At 40.4% G+C, this 25540-nt stretch overlaps 1 protein-coding gene across 2 annotated transcripts in view; it reads right to left on the bottom strand.

Annotated features, from left to right (window-relative positions):
* Nucleotides 1-6181: 6181 nt before the first annotated feature.
* LOC126278174 (uncharacterized) overlaps nt 6182-25540 on the bottom strand; it is a 725569-nt gene continuing 706210 nt past the window's right edge. For both annotated transcript variants that reach the window (XM_049978070.1, XM_049978071.1), the window contains one exon: nt 6182-13787. In XM_049978070.1, the coding sequence (XP_049834027.1) occupies nt 13377-13787 (411 nt within the window). In that variant the 3' untranslated portion in view covers nt 6182-13376. The remainder of the gene's footprint in view (nt 13788-25540) is intronic.

Below are 25540 nucleotides of genomic sequence, written 5' to 3'. Positions count from 1 at the left end.
TTGTAGTTTTGTCTTACGGTAAGAAAGCCTTAGGAGAATTCTTTTGTTATTTGAGTGGTATAAATCCAAAACTGTAGTTCACTATGATGGGAAAAGCAACAAAATATCATTCTCAGGCGGTTAAATTACGAAACAGGTTGGTGGAAGGTTCAAACATAAGGTTTTTCGGAAAGTCACAAATACGGATAGATAATAACATAAGAACTCCATCACCGGCAACAAAAGACAGGGGCAATTAAAAGTCTTGTTCACAGAGCTGAAAGAATATGCTAGTCGTAACACCTTGACGTCAAATTATAATATCTCAAGCAGGTTTTCGAGATGAATGGTTATTCAGGCAAAGTAGTCAATAGGGTTCTGCCACAGAATGTCAGTAGGAAAAAGGATAATTAAAGACATTACTTTGGAAGAACAGGTTCTCTCCCGTTTACCAAAAGAGTAACAGATCAGGTCGGCAAGATTTGACAGAAACATGATATCAGACCGGTTGTTATATCAACAAAGCACTCCTGTTTGTAAAGGATGAAGTAAACTGAGTGTATGAGTTCCCAGAATGAGATTTTCACTCTGCAGCGGAGTGTGCGCTGATATGAAACTTCCTGGCAGATGAAAACTGTGTGCCGACCGAGACTCGAACTCGGGACCGAGTTGAGTGTATGAGATTCGGTGTACTTGTGGAAAAGTTTACATTGGAACTACCAAGAAAATCTTGAATACAAGACTGAAAGAACATAAACTTTCATGGAAGTGGATTCATTCTCTGTAATAAAATGAAGGGCAGTTTGCTTTTTGCCATACGCGTTTCGCTTCTTTTATTCATGAAGCATTTTCATTGAGTTGTAATACAAGTTTCTTTTTCTACATATAATAAATGTATTGTCTACTAGTTACAGTGTGCGACTATGTAACATTTTTTCATGTTCTTCGTTAGCTTTTCAAATCAGAAACAACTTTTGTGGGACAAATTTTCTTGAGGTTAAATTATCGTTTGGTGTTACTTTCGATTTCAAAAGTCCATATTTGTGGTGCTGGAGATCAACAAACAACACTGGAAGTCATAAGCAAACTCCAAACGATATTTTAAAATTGAGAAAATTCTTATATAAGACAGCGAAAAACTCGAGAAAATGTAACCTAATAACATATTGTAGCTATTACATAATTCATTTATTATAAGTATAAAAGGAAACATGTATTACATCATCACTGAAAATGCTTCGTACATAAAAGATGCGAAACACATATGAAAAAAAAAAAAAAAAATTCTGCCATTCATTTAGTTGCAGAAACGGAACTTACCTCTATGAATTTAGAAGTAACTTGGGAACGATGGAAAACGAAAGAAATAACGAACACAAAAGTCTTTGTCGGCTAGGGAAAACAGAAAAATTTGATCTAACAGAGCATAGTTTCTAATCAGGAAATCGTTAAGTGAAGTTCTCCGAAACGAACTTTTTATTTACTGTGATAAACTGTTATCCACGACTATACAGAGAAGCCCTCGAAATACATAAACATCGTCCTAATTTTAACAAAAAAGAAGAAGTCATGAAATTCAGTGATATATGGACAGTGACTCTGCAGAATAGATAAATAAATTTTATCGTTGCCTGCCGACAATAAACAGCTTAGTTTTTTTATGCAAATATTATCTCTGCTGATGACATATAAAGTCGACCACGCCCACTTTACACATTACTTACGCTCTCCGAGGACCGACTAGTCATTCGGCAAGACTCAGCGCTGCCAGGAACACCTCCGAAGGTGTCCAGCTTAGCTGTGGACGAAACGTCAGGTACCAGCAAGTTTCTTCGACCACGGCCATACAACCTGGAAGGCTCAATTGAAATGCCTTCATTCTGCTCTGGAAACTGATTGGCCGAGAGGTCTGCACGCCTAAACAGTAGTGTCGAGCGGTTTTGTATCTCGCGAAATCGGGAGTCAGACGCCAGCCCTCGTCTCCAGGATAAGACGGGAGCGGTGCGCCCTTTATGGCGGAGCTGAGGTTCTAAGAGTCTTGCGTGTGTAAGAAAAGGCAGTGAGGCGTCCTTCTCAGTGAAAATAAAGTCCTTTGCAGTTTTTGTGAGATGGGTAGCTACTTAATCTCAATATGCTAGCATTTACGTGGTAGACAGACGTGTCATATTAACTGGTAGGTCCTCCAGCTAGATTGTTTTCAGAGTGAGTTATTTACTTAGATAGTTACATGTTGCAAAGGTCATTTCAATTATTTTTTCTGAAAATGACGTGGAAGTAATCATATTTTCAGGAATTTTACATGATTAGCGTTAACATTAATGAACATGTTAGCTTTTCTTTCTTCTCATGCAATCACACTTAAAAAACAGACATGCAGGACATCAAAAAGGATACTACATATAGCAGACCTTTCTGAACCTCTGACAACTTTAATAATGGATAATAAAGACCATTTCTTCTTGTAGTGCTCTAGGTATTAATATCAATATCTTTTCAAAATTGTGCTTGATTATTCATGACGAAATAGGGAAGGTACGTATTGGGATGGCGCAGTTACAATGCCTAATCCACTGGAGAAGTACCTGCATGACAACCAAAAGTTAACACTACATATTATTGCTACTGGTCATTGTTTTGCAATCAGTTTTCTTTTAAGTGATCACTTGCCCCAGAAAATTATTCCATAAGGCATTATTCAATAGAAATATTTGGTTCCAACACTAGCAACAACGCGAAGAGCAGAAGTAGCTGAAGTTAACGGAGTAGCTCTGCAGTGCCCTTCTTCAATAAATACACCTAAAAAGTTTGAGCTTTCTACCCCATTTACTGACTCCTGTTCATTTGTTACATCAGTACGACTCTATTTGTACTAGGGAACTGAATATACTGTATTTTCTCAAAATTTAGGGAGAATCAGTTTCAAGAGAACCACTTAATAACATCATTAAAAACTAGTTGTGATGCTTTACTCTAAAAGGATTTATTACAGCATTAATGTCATCTGCAGAATGTATCAAGTCCGCTTGAAGAATGTTATGTGGGAAATCACTCACACATCTGTAAGGAATAAATGGCACCCAAAATTGAACCAAGATTTTCTGACATTAACGTGATCCAGGCGATGAAGTCATGATTTCTCCCCAGTCATCAAAATTTTCTCTGCTTCAAACATTGTATTATTGAGAACAATGTTTTGCATTCGTTTTATTAAATGTGGGCCGGCCGTTGTGGCCGAGGGGTTCTAGGCGTTTCAGTCAGGAACCCCGTTGCTGCTGCGGTTGCAGGTTCGAATCCTGCCTCGGACACGGATGTGTGTGATGTCCTTAGGTTAGTTAGGTTTAAGTAGTTCTACGTCTAGGGACTGATGACCTTATATGTTAAGTCCCATAGTGCTTTCGTGGGGACTGGCAGCCCATTCTTTACGGAGTGCTGCACTGAGGAGAAGTATCGATGTCAGTCTGTAAGGGGTGCCACGAAGTCGGCGTTTCAAAACATTACGAAGGTGTTCTATAGGATTCAGGTCAGGACTCTGTGGAGGCCAACCCATTACATGGATCTTATCGTCGTGTAATCACTCCGCCACAGGCTGTGCATTATGAACAGGTGCTCAATCGTGTTGAATGACGCATTCGCTATCCCTGATTTGCTCGTAAACAGTGGGAAGCAAGTTGTTGTTGTTGTGGTCTTGGTTTGATGCAGCTCTCCATGCTACTCTATCCTGTGCAAGCTTCTTCATCTCCCAGTACCTACTGCAACCTACATCCTTCAGAATCTGTTTCGTGTATTCATCTCTTGGTCTCGCTCTACGATTTTTACCCTCCACGCTGCCCTCCAGTACTAAACTGGTGATCAGTTGATGCATGTCCTACCAACCGATCCCTTCTTGTAGTTAAGTTGTGCCACGAACTTCTCTTCTCCCCAATCCTATTCAATACCTTCTCGTTACTTATATGACCTTCCCATCTAATCTTCAGCATTCTTCTGTAGCACCAGCATCACCCGACGTAATTCGACTACATTCCATTATCCTAGTTTTGCTTTTGTTGATATTCATCTTATATCCTCCTTTCAAACATGAATGTAGACCAGTGCTGTGATTTGCCACGTAAAACAACAAGGGGTGCAAGCTCCGTGCATGAAAAATACTACCACACCATAACACCAACGCCTCCGAATTTTAATATTGGCACTACACACACTAACAGGTGCCGTTCACCGGGCAACTGCCATACCCACACCCTGCCATCGGATCGCCACATTGTTTACCACCGTAATTCGTCACTCCTCACAACGTTTTTCCACTGTTCAATCGTCCAATGTTTATGCTCCTTACACCAAGTGAGGCGCCGTTTGGCATTTACCGGCGTGATGTGTGGCTTATAAGCAGTCGCTCCACCATGAAATCCAAGTATTTTCACCTCCCGCCTAACTGTCATAGCAATTGCAGTTGATCCTGATGCAGTTTAGAATTCCTGTTTGATGGTCTGTATAGATGTCTGTCTATTACACGTTACGATTTCAACTGTCGGCGGTCTCTGGCAGTCAACAAACGAGATTGGCCTATACGCTTTTGAGCTGTACGTTTCCACTTCACTTCTGCAACAGTGGACCTGTTTACGAGTGTGGATATCTCGCGTGACACCCAATCACCTGACTACGTTCAAAATCCGTGAATTCCGTGGAGCGACCCATTCTGGTCTCTCACGATATCCAATAACTACTGAGGTCGCTGATATGGAGTACCTGGCAGTAGGTGGCAGGACAATGCACCTAACATGAAAAAGTATGTTTTTGGGGGTCTCCGGGTAATTTTGATCACATAGTGTATCTCCAACTAACACTGTTGTGATTACGGATGATGTAGTGAGGATGTTGCACAGGCGCCATTCGTGATAAAAGAAACCTGTAGGCTTGGCTAGCATCTGCATTTACGGTCAAAAATGCAATTCTCGCTGTGTTTCTATAATTTTGTCCCAACCTGTACATTTTGTAAGAGTGCACTGAAATAATCCGGATAGTCCAACAAACATTTTGGAAGCAGTGCTGCGGGAAGATACTTCAAGTGGTTTCCTCCGTGTACCTCACGACGCTGTAATTGCGTACATTCTGGCCTTGTCTGGGACTTGGCCCCAAGCTACAGGAGCTCCGAGGTGACAAACGAGGAGAAAAGTTTCATGAATCCGTTACTGTTAAATAGAGTTAGTCATTTGCACAAGTGGAATAATTTAATTTGTTGAATTCTCAATTCGGAACAAAAAAGGCCAGCAGATGAAAATATCTAAATGACATTTTATGTTTAGTAATTCAGTTGTGAATTATTGCAAAATATATTGAAACCAGCAAGCCCAGTTATTCCTGTCCTCTATCATCCTATTCTATCGGTTACCACAATGGTAGCACCTCGTGGTTGATTGCACTGAGTCCATTACATATCGCAATAAACTTAACTTCCTGTAACTGTAGACTGTGACAGCCAGACTGTTCGAATTGTACTATTATAAGAAAGCAGAAGGTGAGGCGCCAAAAATGTTCAAATGTGTGGGGTGTCCAAAGGGACCAAACTGCTGAGGTCATCGATCCCTAAACTTACACACTACTTAAACTAACTTACGCTAAGGACAACACATACACCAATGCCCGAGGGAGGACTCGAACCTCTGGCGGGCGATACACCAGTGCGGGAGTCACTAGAGGAAGAGGGATCTGGAATACGTGCTAAAAATTGGGGAATGTGAGACATCCGGAAGATTCAACTTGTACGGTGCTATTCCTATCGTAGCCCTTTCATTCGTACTCTTACGTGATTTCAGTTAACAATGATCCATCTTCGGAGACCTTGGTGCATACTGGCATTCTGGCGAACTGTTCTGACGAACTAACTGTTCGTATAGTCATCTGGAAGACAAGCGCTTAACGTCACAGCAAGTACATTTGTCCATACAAGGGGGATGAGCCGTGGTTCTTGTCCGCAAATCTGAGTCATCACAAGTTGGTTAACACAGGGATTTGCTAGTATGAAAGATGGCACACCGTCTGTTACCAATCGTTTGTACCAATTAGTTGGCATATCACAACGCTTGCCTGGGAAACGAAGATAAGCTTGGGCATTCAGACTTACACCTGAGCACGACTAACACAAGATTCAGCCGTAGAACTCTCTAATTATTCGTGGTTGTAGGTTAAATCTTGCGATTAACAAAAGTAAACAACAAGAATAGAAATTTATTGCAAATAAAGCTACAACATTCACAGTAATACAGTAAATTTAGTACAATCTTTGGTTTTGCAAACGATGAACTATGGGGGATATTTAATGATCGCTGGATATGGGAAATTACAATCAATGAATTGCAATTAACTAAGTAAATATACAAAATATGAATACTTAAGTAGCCAACCAATTAAAACGTTTCTGCTTTCGGTTGATGACTCCACTCATGGTGCCTTATGGCTGTATTTCGTCGTCTTTGGAAAACAAGGCTACCACAGAAACTAACAACACACTTAATCTTCGACAATCGTTGTCTGTTGTACAGTTATCTATTCACTATGTGTTAAACAAATATCAAACATGTTTTTTTATTACCTGCCGAATACGACAGCAGTGTAAGGTTTATTTGGAGTTGGGTAGGTACCATGAAATTATTATCTTTAGAAGTACTAACTAACGAAACTAGGATTACCTTACTTAACAGAATAATCCTCAGTTACTTAAAACTCTCACTTCTGCAGATGTGAACTACATAAAAACCGGAATTGCTTGGTTTTATAACACTGAACATCTATCACATTCGTCTAAAATGTCAATAATGGGGAAAAAAAGATAACGCCACTGCAAGAAGCACATAACCATTGACATGAAAAGCCTAACAAGCTCCAACGATGCAACTATCAATTACTGCAATATCTTTAGAAGCACACAAATATGGAAAAAACAAATTAACATTTTCAGTGGTAATTCTAAGTGTAACTTAGTCAACAACATAGTTTGGAACGAGAAATAACAATTGTGTAAGTGAACAAAAATCAGATGCAATAGATACATTTTTCACTTTCATGTCAAAGATGTGTAAGAGGAAAAATTAATTGACACTTACAAATCTGCTCCTAAAATGATGCAGTGTCTAGCTCTATGATCTATTTTCATTCAGAACACCAATAAACTACGATTAATATCTACAATGAAATTAATTATACCTAATACTGTATATATATAAATGATCAGTTCTTGTTTGGTATCATATACAACAAACACTAAGAAAAGAAACACTATTTTTGCTGTTTCTATGGAGGTCACTACAGATACAGAGGAAATAAATATTTCAAGCTGGCAACTATATAACTGTAACGAAAATTAACCTCTGCATTTAAGAGTTTGATTAAATTTCCCAACTACATATTAAGTTTTATAGCATTGTTAAATCAGAACAATTAAACTGAAATTATACAGTCCGTGATGTTGAAGAGTTAATAAAAATATTTTTTCTCCATCTGATTTTAGAAATATTTTGATTGATGTAATTAGTAACTGCACTTGTATTCAGCAAAACACAAGCCTCAGAGTTCGTCCAGATGATTCAGCTGGTTTAAAACTATTTACATGTATAAAATCACAGTACGCAATGAGCTTGTCTCGTATTTTCTGGATCGAACATAGAGAATAGGGTGAGCTATAGAGTACACGACCAGCTGTCATTACATTAAATTTAATGGAATGATTATCATTCATTATAACACCAATCGTACAGCGTTTATTACAGCGAATTATTCAGACTTTCAGAAAGCAGTGCAGGATAACAAGTATTTCTGGCTGAGACAACAGTAATATTATCATGTAGATAATTAAAGTTGCAAACAGAGACCTATTGCATACTAAAACACACATATCTATTTTCTTTATTTTAAAATGTTAATGTAACACATTTATAATTATTTACAAGGGAATAAATAAATAACAACACCAATAATATTACGTAATAATACGCATTTTTCTTCTGGGACCCACAAATTCCCGGTGAAATAGGTGTTAGTCAAGTTTTACGAGATACGTTAAATTCTCTGATGAGTTTCACATTAAGCTGTAATTTACGCAAAAAGATTAAATACAAACGATCGATAAAGGACATAAAACGTTTAAAATCTGCAGTAACTTTTTTTAAATTGATGCATCGCCATTAGTTAATTTCGTATAATTGTGGTTCTTTGCAATGTAGAAATTATTTTTATAATTTTTGCCACAACAATGTAAGACTCGACTGTAATACCATTAACATGATATTGTGACAGTTATAAGAAGAATGACGGTACAAAACAGTAATTCATGAGAAACCTCTGAGCAGGTCAACCTGGTAGACAAATCGTTAAAACGTGATCAATAAATTTGACGAGTGTTACTGTAAAGGACTGCTTCACAGCAATGGAAACATTAGTGGTCACTCGAGTAACTGCTTGTAAAGAGATACATGTGGCTTTACGCTCACACATTGGCCATTCAGCTTTTCCATGGGTCTGTCAGTTACAAGTATGCGTAATTGTAGGTTGACGCATGTTACGTGGATCACATATGTATTTCGATCACCGCAATAAAGATAAATCTCTTAAAAAAATTCTTCCAAACTGCGTTACTGTAGTAACCACCTTGTTAAGAAACGAAGATGGAACTATCATAAAGTACAGGCTCCAATTTGAGCGAGAATGATAACTTTGAATCATGACAGAACAGAGTTTTGAAATTAAACAGATTAGAACGTTATTTCACTGCCTAGCGGATAATTATGTGCATCTAATTCGTAATGTTTGTCCCTGTCCGTCAAGTGCTCACAACAACAATCAACTATCAGGTCATGAAGCAAAATCGTACATCATCACGCTTCACGTCGTTTTCCAAACAGACCTGGCATGCTTGCTCTCATTTCCGGGCGTTCAGAATGAAACTCGTTCAGTTGTTTACATTTGTTCCTTAGATGACTGTGTCAATGTCTTTTATACTTGGCCACCTTCACAGTGACATGCCCGTATTTGAATCTTTTAAGACCATACAGAGCTGCCAGACTATGTGCTTGTAGAGTGTCGGCCACTTGTGGATCAAGAAACAAAGTAGTTTGCTTTCGGGCCAAAAACCTTAAAATAACGGAGATCAATTTTTATTTGACATCGCGATCTAGTTGTCGTGATTAAAACGATGCAAGTTATACCGATGCCAAATTCTCACATGTACTGCAATACAGAATACTAAAATACACTATCGTTTTTGTAATATTATAGGCAAACAAAGGCGTGATTTGTTCGTGGTGCTGATAGATGTAAGTAAACTGAATGTCACAAGAATTCGGGTCACAGCTATAATTCGCTAGTTCTCATTCGCAATCATCAGTTGTTTTCTCTTTACATACCTTACGTAGGTTACCATAATTTCCTAACGTGAGCTTGTCATATGATGATACGGGAGAAGTTAAGACACTGTGACAAACACTAGAAAAAAGGCGGAACCTGCCTTTTGTGGATGCTGTTACGCACAGATGCCCAAGTGCGGATTACGGTCAGCCTCGGAACTCCAGCCTGGTACGGAGTTATTCGATACTGTTGCAACTTCCACTCTGGCTCTTACCTGATTCTGTCGTGCCACATGTAGGTACAGCGGAAAGAAAAGTCTAACCAAAGACTGAGTGAAGTAATTTGTCACGTTACCTTCAGATATGTATTCTGTGAAAATGAAAATAATGCTATCTAACTCGTAGTGGTGCTTTTCCAACAGAAGGCCTAATTGCCACAAATCACGTTACGTTTTTCTTCAGCCTCAGCCGCATAAGCCATGACAACTAAATAATTTTTGCAGTGAACTGTTAACTTGCACTCTGTTGGTGTGATGGTTTTACACGAATTGAGTACTAAAGTGAATTCCGATTTCGCACGAAGCTTTTAGTCACTTTACAAAGAATAGGGACAGTAGAATGTTGAGGGATGGTTTTTGATACAATAGCAGAGTTGTTTATTTCTGCCCAAGGACGATAGCTGGTTACGGTATACCGATGCGAAATCTTATAATTACTGCGGTAGAGACTGACACACGAGGATTTTTCAGTGACTGTAACCAAATAGTATGCGACTTGTTTCATACAATGACCACGAATTGCGAAAAGTATTTCTTAAAAATTTCGTATAAAATGCTGTATTCAGTTAACCAGTTTTCCTTAAGGGTAGGAGTATTTTGCTCGTTGATCGGTCGACATCATTATTAGGTGGCAAGGTGTTGGAGGGACTAAGTATGCGAAGACTAGAGGAAAAGACCGACTCATCCACCGTTAAAGAAGAAGCGCAATTTAGTGTCTGTAAGAGCAGTGTGTCTAAAATAAAGAAACTGAATCAACATGCAAGAGACTCCACATTGTAGCACCTTATAGCAATGTCGGTCATCGCTTTTATAAGGAAATATTTAATTTTCTTCCATTTTTAAATGATTTATTTACTGGCCGAATCAAATATAATTTTAACAAGAAATTTTCAGTTTTCGCCATCACCGGCAGTCTTCAGACTATAAGACAGATATAGCAGTTTACTACCACCTACTTCGTGAGGACCACTTTGTGAATCAATTCGTAAATTCTCAAAAATTTTATTCAGAAACGAACTTTCTTTGCGGAAATCCAAGACCATAGTAACCGATATCCAAAAAAGAAAAATGGATTGAAGGAAGTCGTATAGTCCCATCCTTTCTTAACATTCCCATAAATAATTAACTTTTTAATGAAATCAACCAGCAGTTTTGTACAAGCTGATGATCGTTCTGTCACTGCATCATGTATGAAATTTAAATTTGTAGAGGAGAAGCTGTCAGCATCCTCTGTTCATCGGAACACAAGCAAGCTGAAACCAAACAGAATGATAATAGACATATATGCTATACTTCTCCGTTCTAGATGTAGAACATCGTATCTGTGAACATACAATATTACATTAAATGCGGTAACGTAAAATGCTATTACAAGACGATCTATTTCAGTGTGTTGAGTCGATCTGGACAGGTTTCTGTCAGATGGACATTCCACAGATGTCTCGTAATCGTTTTGGCCAGGTAGTAGTGTCCTTGTTTTCTTATTGGGCATCTAATTTGTTCAGTGATATAGGTTTATGGAAAGACAAAATGCTCTGTCACCTACTATTTTCCTTCGGTAGGTATCAAAAGCTTTATCACCTTAGGTGTCCATCAGTCTTAGTCATCTTTCTTCGAACGCCAAGTAATAAGTAGTCCATTTAAGCATTCTAAGAAGGGAACTTCACCAACTTGACTTTAAAAGCGTCCTTGAAAGATATCATCACCAGCAATAAGTTCCGCTCGAAAATTTCGGCCTTTATTCATATAATATGCCGCTATGACCTCCTGAGGGCACAGATTTTGAAAAGCTGCGCGCACTGGTTGATTGTTATTCGCTCTGCCCCAATGTAGTCACTTTGCTCTGGAGCATTAGGCGGCTGTAGTGTGGAGGAGTGAGTGACAAACAACCTGTGAGAGGGAGGTTTTAAAAATACAGTACTCCCAGAAGTCATGTGTGTACTATCAGAATTAAGGATGAAATTTTCGCGAGAAGACGATTGCTGTGGCTAGTATTTTGCAGTGTGGATTCTTATCTTCAAAATATGGGGTCAAGTTGATGGCTTTATCTTTTATGGCATTAGGCCTATTCGAGATATGATCCATTCAAAGTATCAAGTATTGCATTAAAGTAAAACTTGAATAGTGCTTGCTTATTCTCGCCACAGACAACATGAATCACTTTGTTAGATGTGTCCTGGAGGAGAGAGCGCTTCAGAAGTGATGACTTCACCTGCCGTTGGTATGTTTCTTGGATGTTTGCTGAGCAGGTAGCATAAGCGTCATGCCTTAACGATACTGTAAATCAGCGCTTTTGTAAGCAAAACACATCATTAAGAAAAGTATTTCTTAACGTGCAGTCACAGAAGTCCAGTTCAGAAAGCCAGTAAAGCAGATGGCGAGAACAGAAAAATGGCCTTCTGCAAGAAAAAGTAATGACACCATCATTCTTCAACATCTACACAGTTGCTTCGCTTCCGTTTGAAGGGCTCCGCAGTTTCACCTACGCTGACGACCACGATGTTACCGCGTACAGGAGAAAGAGCCGACACCCTCTACCATGTAAACAGTTCGAAACGAACCCACTGAAAATAAGCACGTTTTTCGAAACTAATGGACAGGGAGACGAGGACTGTATAGGCTACACATTTCGTTCTGGATATAGAAACTGGTACCTGCGAATGTACTGCGTTACGTCATGGGATGGCGAAATAGCATCTCGTTACACACTGATCTGTAATATACTCCACAGTATCGGACTAAATATGCTACATGGAACAGACAAATGGAAGTTTTTATGCACACCGAGACGTTTGTCTGAGTACAGTAATTTCATTCGCTTGTTTCTTTTTTTTGTCGTTTCTTCATTTAGATCGATATGGGTTTTCCGAATAACGACCTGATAAACCGCCCAAAAACCGTTGTCGAATATTTCGTGTAACATCTTTAATCACATCTCAGCATCCTTCAGTCTTACAGTTAGACACCTTCTGAATATATCAGAATACGAATTAGCGAACATCACAGGGAGAGAAAAGTAATATTAGTTATACTCCGTCGTTTTCGGTACAGACTCTAGTATCTGTGAAGAGACTGTGAAACAGTCTGTGAAGATAAAGCGGCATGCTGATACAAGGTGATCTATGCCATGATATATATTCCACATAGCTATATACATCTATGATGTAGACATTTCGCAGTAGCATGAATACTGGGTGGGCAGATTATAACTGTCACGGAAAATATTTAACATGCATTGAGATAGCAAACCTGCTTACATCATCTGCCCTTCGTGTGGCACTGATGTAATTTGCTTTGTCTATCTTAAGATGTGTGAAATATTTTCCTTGACAATTTTACTTTGTCCACTCGGTATTTAAACGTATGTTAATTCTTTCGATTTTTCAAGTGCCACCTTATTTTTTTTATATACGAACGACAAACTATTCAGTCTTGTATATACTGTTCTCACTTTATTTCGTTATGTGCCGATACATCAACCATCTTGCTGTCTTTTAGTTTCACACATATTTCTTTGAATGCCGAGAAACAAGTAGTTCATGATGACATTTCAAGGCAATGTTAGAGATTTTGTGTATTGATTATTCAGGTATCAAGTATTGCACTGAAGTAGAAGTTGAACTTATTTGGCACTCATTTACTCTAAGCATAGACGACTAGAATCGCAATTCCAAACATCGTCCGCAGCTGTGAGTTGCTTCAGAAGTAATGACTTTAGCCGTTGCCTGCTGGCACGTAGTCTCGCAGGTGACGGCTGAGGCTCAGCTAGCCGCGTGGCGCTGCCACCTTACTTCTCGTAGTTAGGGTTATCGAGCCCGCCCACCAGCTTGCCCTTGAGGTGTCCAGCCGACTGCTGCTGCTGGTTGTTGTTATTGTTGTTGTTGTTGCTCCCGAGCCGAGAGGGCAGCGACTTGAGCGGCGACTGCGGCGGCGCGATGGGCAGCAGCAGGCTGCCGGGGCGGCAGCTGAAGAGGTGCAGCTTGGAGCGCGGGCTCTGCTGCACGACGTCGCTGTAGAGGGCGCTGGACGAGCCCGGATCGCCGCCGGGGCCGAAGAGCGGCAACCCGCAGTGCGCGGGCAGCGACGCGCGGTCCGGCAGGGGCGGCTGGTACTCGTCCGCCCACGAGGACGGGCCTGTGGAGCCGCACATGCTGCCGCCCACGTTGTGCGCCGCCGCGAACGCGCCCGAGTAGATCACCTGTCCGGCACGCCAGAAGAGGACGGCGTTTCAGCTCACGCGAACACAGGTCAGGGACACATTTGCTCTATAATTTCGTTACTTTACTTATTTACTTTTATTTAGCATCGCCAAATTAGGGCTTTAAGACCCTCTCTTACCCTGAACCAGAAACTACACATAAACATATACTTACAATGATCCACCTAGAGCAATAATAATATGCACTGACGATTATGCACTACTGCCCATTAAAATTGCTACACCACGAATATGACGTGCTACTGACGCGAAATTTAACCGACAGGAAGAAGATGCTGTGATATGTAAATGTTTAGCTTTTCAGAGCATTCACACAAGGTTGGCGCCGGTGGCCACACCTACAACGTGCTGACATCAGGAAAGTTTTCAACCGATTTCTCATACACAAACAGCAGTTGACCGGCGTTGCCTAGTGAAATGTAGTTGTGATGCCTCGTGTAAGGAGGAGAGATGCGTACCATCACGTTTCCGACTTTGATAAACATCGGATTGCAGCCTATCGCGACTGCGGTTTATCGTATCGCGACATTGCCGCTGGCGCTGGTCGAGATCCAACGACTGTTAGCAGAGTAAGGAATCGGTGGGTTCAGGAGGGTAATATGGAACGCCGTGCTGGATCCCAAATGCGTCGTATCACTAGCAGTCGAGATGACAGCCATCTTATCCGCATGGGTGTAACGGGTCGTGTAGCCACGTCTCGACCCTGAGTCAACAGATGGGGACGTTTGCAAGGCAACAACCATCTGCACGTACAGTTCGACGACGTTTGCAGCAGCAGGGACTATCAGCTCGGACACCATGGCTGAAGCTACCCTTGACGCTGCATCACAGACAGGAGCGCCTGCGATGGTGTACTCAACTACGAACCTGGGTGCACGAATGGCAAAACGTCATTTTTTCGGATAAACCCAGCTTCTGTTTACAGCATCATGATGGTTGCATCCGTGTTTGGCGACATCGCGGCGAACGCACATTGGAAGCTTCTATTCGTCAGCGCCATACTGGTGTATCACCCGGCGTGAAGGTATGGGGTGACATTCGTTACTCGGTCACCTCTTGTTCGCATTGACGACACTTTGAACAGTGCACGTAACATTTCAGATGTGTTACCACCCGTGGCTCTACCCTTCATTCGGTCCCTGTGAAAACCTACATTTCACCTGGATAATGCACGACCGCGTGTTGCAGGTCCTGTACGGGACTTCCTGGATACAGAATATGTTCGACTGCTGCCCTGGCCAACACATTCTCCAGATCTCTCACCAACTGAATACGTCTGGTCAATGGTGACCGAGCAATTAGCTTGTCACAATGCGCCAGTCACTACTCTTGAACTGTGCTATCGTGTTGAAGGTGCATGGGCAGTTGTAGCTGTACACGCCATCCAAGCTCTGTTTGACTCTATGCCCAGGCGTATCAAGGCTGTTATTGCGGCCAGTGGTGGTTGGGTACTGATTTCTCAGGTTCTATGGATCCAATTTGCGTGAAAATGTAATCTCATGTCAGTTCTAGTATAAAATATTTGTCCAATGAATACCTGTCTATCATCTGCATTTGTTCTTGGTGTAGCAATTTTACTGGCCAGTAGTGTAAAAGTAATAACAATATAGGTAAATTAGAAATACGAGAAAGGCGAATTACTAGGAAAAACTAAGGAAGGTTGTAAATTACGCCATAATGGTGTATTATCGAAACGTAAAAGACTTATCAGACACAATGAGAGAAACAAGAGTAGAACTTTCTGAACATTTATATCGAATGCAATAAAATAAATTAACCAACATTTGTGGTATAAGAAGTCAACGACAAATTGGATCCATGAGATAATAAATGATTTAGGATAAAAAGTATTACAAAAGGAGAAGAAACAACTCAGGAACAGTGCTTAGCGAAAAAGATACAAGACTGAAAAAATCTGGTCTGAAGTGATCAGAAAACAAGTAGAAAAAAACCTATTGGTCACGTGATGCTTAGTTCTCCCATCCGAGAAGGCAATAATAATAATAATAATACACTCCTGGAAATGGAAAAAAGAACACATTGACACCGGTGTGTCAGACCCACCATATTTGCTCCGGACACTACGAGAGGGCTGTACAAGCAATGATCACACGCACGGCACAGCGGACACACCAGGAACCGCGGTGTTGGCCGTCGAATGGCGCTAGCTGCGCAGCATTTGTGCACCGCCGCTGTCAGTGTCAGCCAGTTTGCCGTGGCATACGGAGCTCCATCGCAGTCTTTAATACTGGTAGCATGCCGCGACAGCGTGGACGTGAACCGTATGTGCAGTTGACGGACTTTGAGCAAGGGCGTATAGTGGGCATGCGGGAGACCGGGTGGACGTACCGCCGAATTGCTCAACACGTGGGGTGTGAGGTCTCCACAGTACATCGATGTTGTCGCCAGTGGTCGGCGGAAGGTGCACGTGCCCGTCGACCTGGGACCGGACCGCAGCGACGCACGGATGCACGCCAAGACCGTAGGATCCTACGCAGAGCTATAGGGGACCGCACCGCCACTTCCCAGCAAATTAGGGACACTGTTGCTCCTGGGGTATCGGCGAGGACCATTCGCAACCGTCTCCATGAAGCTGGGCTACGGTCCCGCACACCGTTAGGCCGTCTTCCGCTCACGCCCCAACATCGTGCAGCCCGCCTCCAGTGGTGTCGCGACAGGCGTGAATGGAGGGACGAATGGAGACGTGTCGTCTTTAGCGATGAGAGTCGCTTCTGCCTTGGTGCCAATGATGGTCGTATGCGTGTTTTGCGCCGTGCAGGTGAGCGCCACAATCAGGACTGCATACGACCGAGGCACACAGGGCCAACACCCGGCATCATGGTGTGGGGAGCGATCTCCTACACTGGCCGTACACGTCTGGTGATCGTCGAGGGGACACTGAATAGTGCACTGTACATCCAAACCGTCATCGAACCCATCGTTCTATCATTCCCAGACCGGCAAGGGATCTTGCTGTTCCAACAGGACAATGCACGTCCGCATGTATCCCGTGCCACCCAACGTGCTCTAGAATGTGTAAGTCAACTACCCTGGCCAGCAAGATCTCCGGATCTGTCCCCCATTGAGCATGTTTGCGACTGGATGAAGGGTCGTCTCACGCGGTCTGCACATCCAGCACGAACGCTGGTCCAACTGAGGCGCCAGGTGGAAATGGCACGGCAAGCCGTTCCACAGGACTACATCCAGCATCTCTACGATCGTCTCCATTGGAGAATAGCAGCCTGCATTGCTGCGAAAGGTGGATATACACTGTACTAGTGCCGAATTGTGCATGCTCTGTTGCCTGTGTCTATGTGCCTGTGGTTCTGTCAGTGTGATCATGTGATGTATCTGACCCCAGGAATGTGTCAATAAAGTTTCCCTTTCCTGCGTCAATGAATTCACGGTGTTCTTATTTCAATTTCCAGGAGTGTAAAAGGTAGAATAAAAGGATGTATTTCTGAACAGAACAGATTTTTAACTTAAAATCAATAAAATAACTGAAAAGTCACGATGGCTGCAATCGTTTATTAGATGACAGGTTTCAGCTCTCTGAAGGTGCCATCATCAAATCTATGAAGGTATAACACAACAGATTTGAGGGGCGACGTACGTGAGTTAACTATATACATTACAGATCCATTTACCTGAAACGTGGATTAACATTTATAAAACGAACAATGTATGCGCAAATGTGGGGTTTGCATGGGTATGTGACAAGCAGTTATAGTAAAGTTGTGTTTCAGTAGTAATGAGTGGTTATACCGTGGGACTGTGTATGCGCTGCTTGGACAACGCTATCTGGTGGCCGGTTGTGAACCGTTGGAATCACAGCAGGTAAGCCTGCGCGGAATAAGGCAGTGATGTTGCCAACCTGTGTTAGGCGAGCAGTGGTAGTTTTATGTGGTGACTTCAGTTTTATATTTTATGGAAAGGACGACCATGAGAGCAGTTTTTTAATATTTTTATTGCTTGTGACAGTGATTTTATCAGCTGATGTGCCTCATATACCATGACGTCCATTTGGTTTTATAAACGTTAATCCATGTTTCAGGTATGTGGTTATGTAACAATGGTAATGTATATAGTTAACTTATGTAAGCCCTTCCTCAAACCTGTTATGTTACACCTTCAGAGGTCTGATGGTGGCACCTTCAGAGTGCTGAAACCGGTCATCTAATAAACGATTGAAGCAATCGTGGCGTTTCAATTATTTTAAAAACGGAGTGATCGTCCTCGACACACCATGTGTTCATTGCTTTAAAATCAATAACTCCCCACAGAATGTTAACCATTAAACTATTAATAGTATATCATTAAATTCAAGTAAGCATTTAATTCAGTAGACAGGGAAACAATAGGTAAACTCTGTTGACAACTTGGCGGTAAGCTTCCGGAAAACATGGCAGAAGCATCTACTGCAACATATGTTTTGGAAAAAGTATCTATTAAAACTGGTCTCGAAATTTCTTCTGAAAAAAAGTCATTATAAATATAAAAATGCACCAAAATACACAGAAATATAAATGTATAAAACGGAGCGAGTTAATAAATTTAAATACGTTGGAGAAACTATACAGAAGAATAGATTAGAACAAATTTCACAGTTCTGAGAATTACTGCAATGGAAAAAGCATATGGATTGACAAAAAGTTGTAACAACAAGCAATGCATATCTGGAAAAGCAAAACTAAAGCATTATACTGCAGTTATAGTAAAGGAATGGTTACACGCATGTGAATGCTTGACGATAGTTTGTATGCTGCACACAACAGAAGTACTCCAAGGATGAATTAGAAAAAATAATAGACGCATTAAAAGCTATAGATAAATGGAAAATAAGAAGTAACGAAGAAATCTATGGAAACATAGAGAAGTAATGGCAAAGTGAAGATTAATTGTCTTTGGGGACCTCTAACACAAGAATGAGAGTAGGCTAACGAAACAAGTGTTCTTTTATTTTTGGGAAAATAAATCCTCAACAGCATTCATTACGTAAGAAAGAAAGTATCTAGACGCAAACAATATCAAAGAAAAATAAATAACGAGGAGAAACCTTTTTAAGAACAAAGTACTAAATGTAGAACGCTTTCAAGGCAGGAAAAATAATTTATTTGGAATAACATGCGCAGAAGAAAGGCAAAGACAAGTGAGGAAGATGAAGGAGTACCGGAGAAACAGCATAAAATAGAGCAAGAAGATGAATTGAAGTGCTTAGGTTATTCTAACCAGTCAATAAAAAGATAAAAAGTATATAAATAAAGAGCATAAACAGTAAATATAATACTAATTAGTTTATCACGTCTGAAGTGCATAAAGATTAAAAATAATAGTGGCTAGTTATTATTTTATTCATAACTGTTACTATTCAGCGGAAATAACAATATATTAGCAACTGACGACTGAAATTTTTTCTAAAACATCAATTAGTTTAGAACATTTAAAGAGTCAGTACATAAACTCTAACTGTTCAAATAGCTTACGGGAACGTAGCCGGATATTTCGGCTAGTGAACACGCCGTTATTTTCAAGGCACAAATGGAAATAAAGATTGCTTTGCGTGTTAACGTAGCCCCCTGGCATACTGGGCCACGCCAACCAGGAACCAAAAGAACCGTATGCACAAACACAACACGCACAGTAAATAGCAAGTTCCATTACACAACCAAAGATACAGAAACCTAGACGTTAATTAAATAACAACTTATGAATTCCCTATAACTCCACAGTGCGATGGTAATAACCGCAAACACTTATTCTTTTTCTTCCTCGCTTCGTGTATGTGGTAACTTTCCTGTTACAGTCTTCCATCTCATGCTTGGTCTTCCTACATTATTTTTTCCAGTGCAGTTGTAATTGAGAGCCTTTGCCGCGATTTTTTCTTCATCCGTACTGTCTACGTATTCTTTGCGTTTTTTCCTATTTTCCTTCAAATTTTAGGTGCTATTTCCTGCGTCAAATAACATATTTGTTTAGAAATTGAGACTTTACTTAGTCTAGAGGTCCCTGTTCAACATAATAATACACCTGGACCTTACGAGTTGCGTGTTACGAGTGTTACACAAGTGCTTTTCAAAATATGTTTCAGGTGCTTCCAACGTTTGTATTCTCTTCAGCGCCAAATCTTCTCTTCGTGATGTTTACGTCTTGGAGCCAGGAAGTCACCGGTCTTCTTCTTCTTCTTCTTCTTCCCTCAACATGCCACAGTAATGTCAGTTTCCGTATTCTTGTTTCCACTGTTCTTCTTACATGACTGTATCCCGATAATTTTCTTTAATTCATGAAAGCACATATCCACTCTTTCACGTCCATTGTCTTTACCACTTCTGTTTCCGTAAGTGATAATTGCTTGAGATTTTTGCTGATATTCTCCAGAAAAGTCTCTAATGTTTTAAACTTTTTTATACGACTGTGATCACTTGTCAGTGTTTCATGGAGGACTAAAGACATATATTTCCTTAATCCATTGGAAATGGCAGCCGGACAGTTGCAAAATACAGATTTATTAAACCTTGACCATGGTTTCGACTGTTTAAAACTGTCTTCCTCAGAAAATATTGTGCACATAAATACATGTTATCTATATACGATGAGAGAGTCGTTGATTCTGTCTGGTATTTGTGTGCGTCATCCCTTAATCACCATTTAAAAGATGTGATACAAAAGTATTAGTTCTCTGCTGTAGAGCTATGTCTTAAAACTATCGAAACTATGGTGTAGGTCTAATAAACCTGTATTTTGCAACTGACTGGCTGTTATTTTCATTCTATTGAAGCTCTTGCATGCACAGTTGCAGAAGCGCAGCTATGTTCAAAATTATGATTCCCCATGCTTTTGCTGCATTGAAATACGGTACCATTGCTTGCAGGCTTCATATAACGCGAATAATTCCCTCGCACCCCCCCCCCCCCCTTCCTCTAGCCCCAGTCGTCAAAAAATCGAACTTCAGTGTATAAAATTGTATGAAATATCTTCAAACGTCTGACCATTTATGGGTGAGTTAATGTGTTAAACATTTGTCACTGAGCAACCTTTTATGGTTGAAGATGCAAAACCCTAATTGTGCTGGTTTTATAACTTTCGGATAATTAACTCGCAGTCTAATAAAAAGGTCAAAAGCGAAACTCATAAACCAAAAAATCGTAACCCCTCTTACGTAATTAAATAATTACTCCTTATCTAGGTTTTATGCATCGTTTGTGACAGCATCGTGTAACAATGATGATATTTTGCAGGTAAAAATGTAAATACATGTGGATCCTGAAGCCAAATTGAGTTAATAGTAAATAAGAGTTAATAATAAAGAAGTAAATTAAAACTTTATATCTGATCCTCAAGTTGTACTGAATGAACAGTGGAAATGTGGTAAGAGATTACTTTTTCCCGTTTAGTATTTTGAGGAGTGTGTCAGTGAGAAAAAGCTTCTAAACTAGTTGGAATGAAATTGTGTGTAAAGTTTGCTACGATTCGTTCAGCGCTTTCTTTCTCAAAAATTGTATGAACATACTCTGGGTAATTTGTGTGCCACGAGTTACACTGCCTTGAGATATATACATAGCGTCTCACTTTAATACCTGATTTATTGTGATGAACTTTTACATCTTAATGAACAGATTATAACAGCTTTTTAAATTTTTATATTCATTCAGTAACTACACGAAATACTGAAAATCTATTTTTTGTTGCCCCTGGAAGCCATTAGACGCGCAACCTGAAATTGCACTCTGATTTCTCTGTGATGATTTTAGTTATTAACTAATATACTGTACATGGCAAACGCTGTCACTCTGTTGTCTGACCAAGGAGAGATCAGAATTTCAAGCAGAATTTGAGTGAAAACTTACGGCTCTATTTATTAAATAATATTTCACAACTGAAAACGTCTGACATTGGTCAGCTCTGGTTGTTTAGTGGCGTCAAATTTCCCCAGTATTTGCTGTCATTCTACATACCCGTCCTTTGGTTACTACTTGGCATAGCACCGCCCACCGGGGCAAAGCACAGAGATCTCTTGTTTCATTTGAGCCTTGAAAATGACCGGGTGTTTATCTATCTAACTATCGGCGGTTGTTGAAGTAGCTGTACTACTTTGCACTGAGGTGACAAAAGTCATGGGTTGATATACACATATACAGATGGCATTAGTGTCGCGCACGCAAGGCATAAAAGGGCAGTGCCTTGTCAGAGCTATCAGTTGTACTCAGGTGATTATTGTGGAAAAGTGTCCGACATGATGATGGCCGCACAACAGAAATCAACAGACTTTGAACGCGGAATGGTAGTTCGAGCTAGATGCTCGGGACTTGCCGTTCGCAAATCGTTAGGGCAATTCAATAATCAGAGATCCACAGTGTCAAGAATGTGCCGACAATACCAAATTTCTGGCATTAACTCTCATAACGGACACCATCTTCACTTGAAGACCGAGGGTAGTGACGTGTGTAAAGTTGCCCGTTCTAACACATAAGCAACACTGAGTGAAATAACCGTAGAAATCAATCTGGGACGTAGGACGAACATATCCGTTAAGATAATATGGTGAAATTTGGCGTTAATGGGCTACAGCAGCACACGATAGATGCGAGTGCCGTTTTCTAACAGCATGATATAACCTGCAGTGCCCCTCCTGGCCTCGTGACCATATCAGTTGGACCCTAGATGACTGAAAATCAGTCGCCTGGTCAGATGAGTCCCAAATTCAGTTGGGAACAGCTGATGGTAGGGTTTGAGTGTACTGCAGACCCCCACAAAGCCATGGACCCAGCTTGGTAACAAGGCACTGTGCAAGCTGGCAGTGACTCCATAATGGTGTGGGGTGTGTTTACGTGAATGGACCTCGTCCTCTGGTCCAGCTGGAACGATCATTGGAAATGGTTACGTTCGGGTACTTGGAGACGATTTTTAACCATTAATGGACTTTCTATTCTATTCTCATGGATGACAACGCGAGATGTCACCGGGCCACAATTGTTCTCGATTGGTTTGAAGAGCGTGCTGGACACTTCGAGCGAAGGATCTGGCACTTCTAAATCGCACCAAACATTTATGGGACATAATCGAGAGATCATTTTGTGCTTAAAATCCTCACCAGGCAACATCATCGCAATTATGTTCGGCTATAGAGGCATCATGGCTCTTTTTCTGTACGGGACTTCCAAAATCTTGTTGAGTCCATGCCACATCGAGGTTTGCACCACATCGTATAAAAGGAGGTCAGGCACAATATTAGGAGGTACGCAATGACTTTTGTCGCCTCTGTGTATTTCACTTTCGATGTGCAAAAAGTATCGATACATGAAAGTATTGACATTCCTTCATATTAACATCTATTTCTGTCCCTGATATTTATAAAACCCATATATCGAGTAATCGATACTACATACTTATTATCGAAAGAGATATTTATATGATCATAGGCACTACAGCTCTCATCGGTAGACTTCTTACCCATTTAGCTACTACCAGCCTTTGCAATCTAATAATAAATGTCTTACAATGTGCTTAATTTAATTTCATATTTAGTACCACACATGAGTACTAGATCTGAACATGAATGTACTGTATTGCATATTCATAAAAGTTTGTAACTTCCGCGTGTCATTTATGGCATTGTACTAGGTGCAAAACTAGCACGTTTGGTGACAGCACTGTATGAGAATGATAGAAATTATCACTCCCTGCTTCCAGTTATGAGACTGATCGTGCGCTCTCCTTACCCCGGCTAACTGTCCGGATCAAGAAAAGATAGTCGCACTGTAAAAGTAATGTAGACTTAGCACAAAAATTACACACATTACGGCATTGGTAATTAATGAAAAATGGACTCTTGTTGTCTTAATGTTTATGGTACGTTCAATATTTCATGGGCAGAATATGTATGAGAAGTCTTTCTCTCTCGAGACTTCTCTCACTTAATGTTGGACATAAATATTGATATTTATCCCAACAATAATATTTACTTTTACATATATCGATATCATGTCCATCGATATATTAAGAATTTTACTCATGCTTGTGGATTACAGTAGTCGTAATCTGTAGACCCTGAGAGAGGACTCACTACAGCTGAAAAGGGGTCTGGGGTGTATATTTTATCCAAATTTGGTACAACAGAATGATTTAGCCTTAAAAATGTTGTTTCATTAGACAGCAAACTAATTTAAACTGTGGTTGTATGCAAAGAGGATTTCCTCAGCAGCGAGTTCGTTAGTTATTACTTGAAAAAACACATCAATCAGTCACTTTTTATGGAATTTTATTATTGCCAAGAAAAGTTTATCACTTTAAACCCTCTTCATTTGACGTAATATACTTGATCATGGAGTGTTAAACCTGCTGTGTACCGGTTAAGGGCGCCAACTCTAACAGAAAATTAGGGACGTCAGTTGGTCTACGGGTAGCGCTCTCGTCATGTGACTAGTCTGTCTTAAATCTTCATAGAAATAAATCTACTGGATCCCAAAGGCCTTGTCCAAAGCATGCCGAAGACAAAATATTAGGACTGAGGTTTTTTAAAGTTAAACAAACGTCATATCTGTGTATTTCAGCGGGTAAAATGGTTTAGACGTATTAGTCATTTCCAACAACACTAAACAAGATAAGAAAAAATCGTTGAATTGTTCTCGGCATAATGCTGACTCAAATTCTGTCAAGATCCACCACACGTGCCTTGCTCTTACCCGTAGACTAAATCAGTCTACGGGTAGAGGCCAAGCAACAGACGTTAGTGTTAAAAGAAAGCTGCTGTCAGCATGAAAAAAGAGAAAATAGTTTTAGAAAGGACATAATCAGCAATGTGAAACTTACAGGTATTGGGATGAAAAACACCTGAACAGTACAGTAAACTGAGAAACTTCAAAAGAATAGGAGAGGCTACAAAATGACTAATTGCGTTGGTGTGTAGGACGTACGAAACTTAGCGACATGCGGTCTGACTTTCGGAAAAATATCATCCACACAGTTCCAAAGATTGCACGAGTGGACAAGTCCGAGAATTATCGTACAGTCAGCTTAACATCTTATCTATCCAAGTTGCTGACAAGAATAATATACAAAAGAATGGTAAGAAAATATCGGCTGTACTAGATGACGATCAGTTTTACTTTCGAAAAGTTACAGGCACCAGAGAGGAAATTTTGACGTCGCAGTAGATAATGGAAACGAGAGTGATGAAAAATCCAACACTTCGTAGGATTTGTTGACCTGGAAAAAGAAAAAGCTTTCGAAAACGTCAAATGATGCAAGATGATCGAAATTCTGAGAAAAATATGTAGGAAAAGGTGGATAATGTAGAATATGTACAAGAACCACGAGGCAACAATAATACTGGAAGACCACGAAGGAAGGTCTCGTATTAAAAACGATTTAAGACAGGGGTATAGTCTTTCTATCTTACTGTTCAGTCTATATTTAGAAGAAGAAATGACAGATATAAGAGTGGGATTAGGATTTAAGATGAATAGACTCAGTGATAAGATTCACTGATGGCATGGTTATTCTCAGTGAAAGTGAAGAAACAGGATATGTTGAATGGAAATAACATTCTAATGAGTACGGAAAATCGTGTGAGAGTAAATCGAAAAAAACGAAAGTTGGAGAGGCAGCATAAATGAGAACAGCGGTAAGCTTAACATCAGGATTGGGGATCACTAACTAGACGAAGTTAAAGAACTATGCTGCCTTGAAAGTAAAATAATCCACGATGGGCTGGACAAGGAGGACGTAAAAAGCAG

This window comes from Schistocerca gregaria, chromosome 6, assembly GCF_023897955.1.
Source record: "Schistocerca gregaria isolate iqSchGreg1 chromosome 6, iqSchGreg1.2, whole genome shotgun sequence".
Classification (NCBI taxonomy): Eukaryota; Metazoa; Arthropoda; class Insecta; order Orthoptera; family Acrididae; genus Schistocerca; species Schistocerca gregaria.
This window is presented reverse-complemented; position numbering and strand designations above follow the sequence as displayed.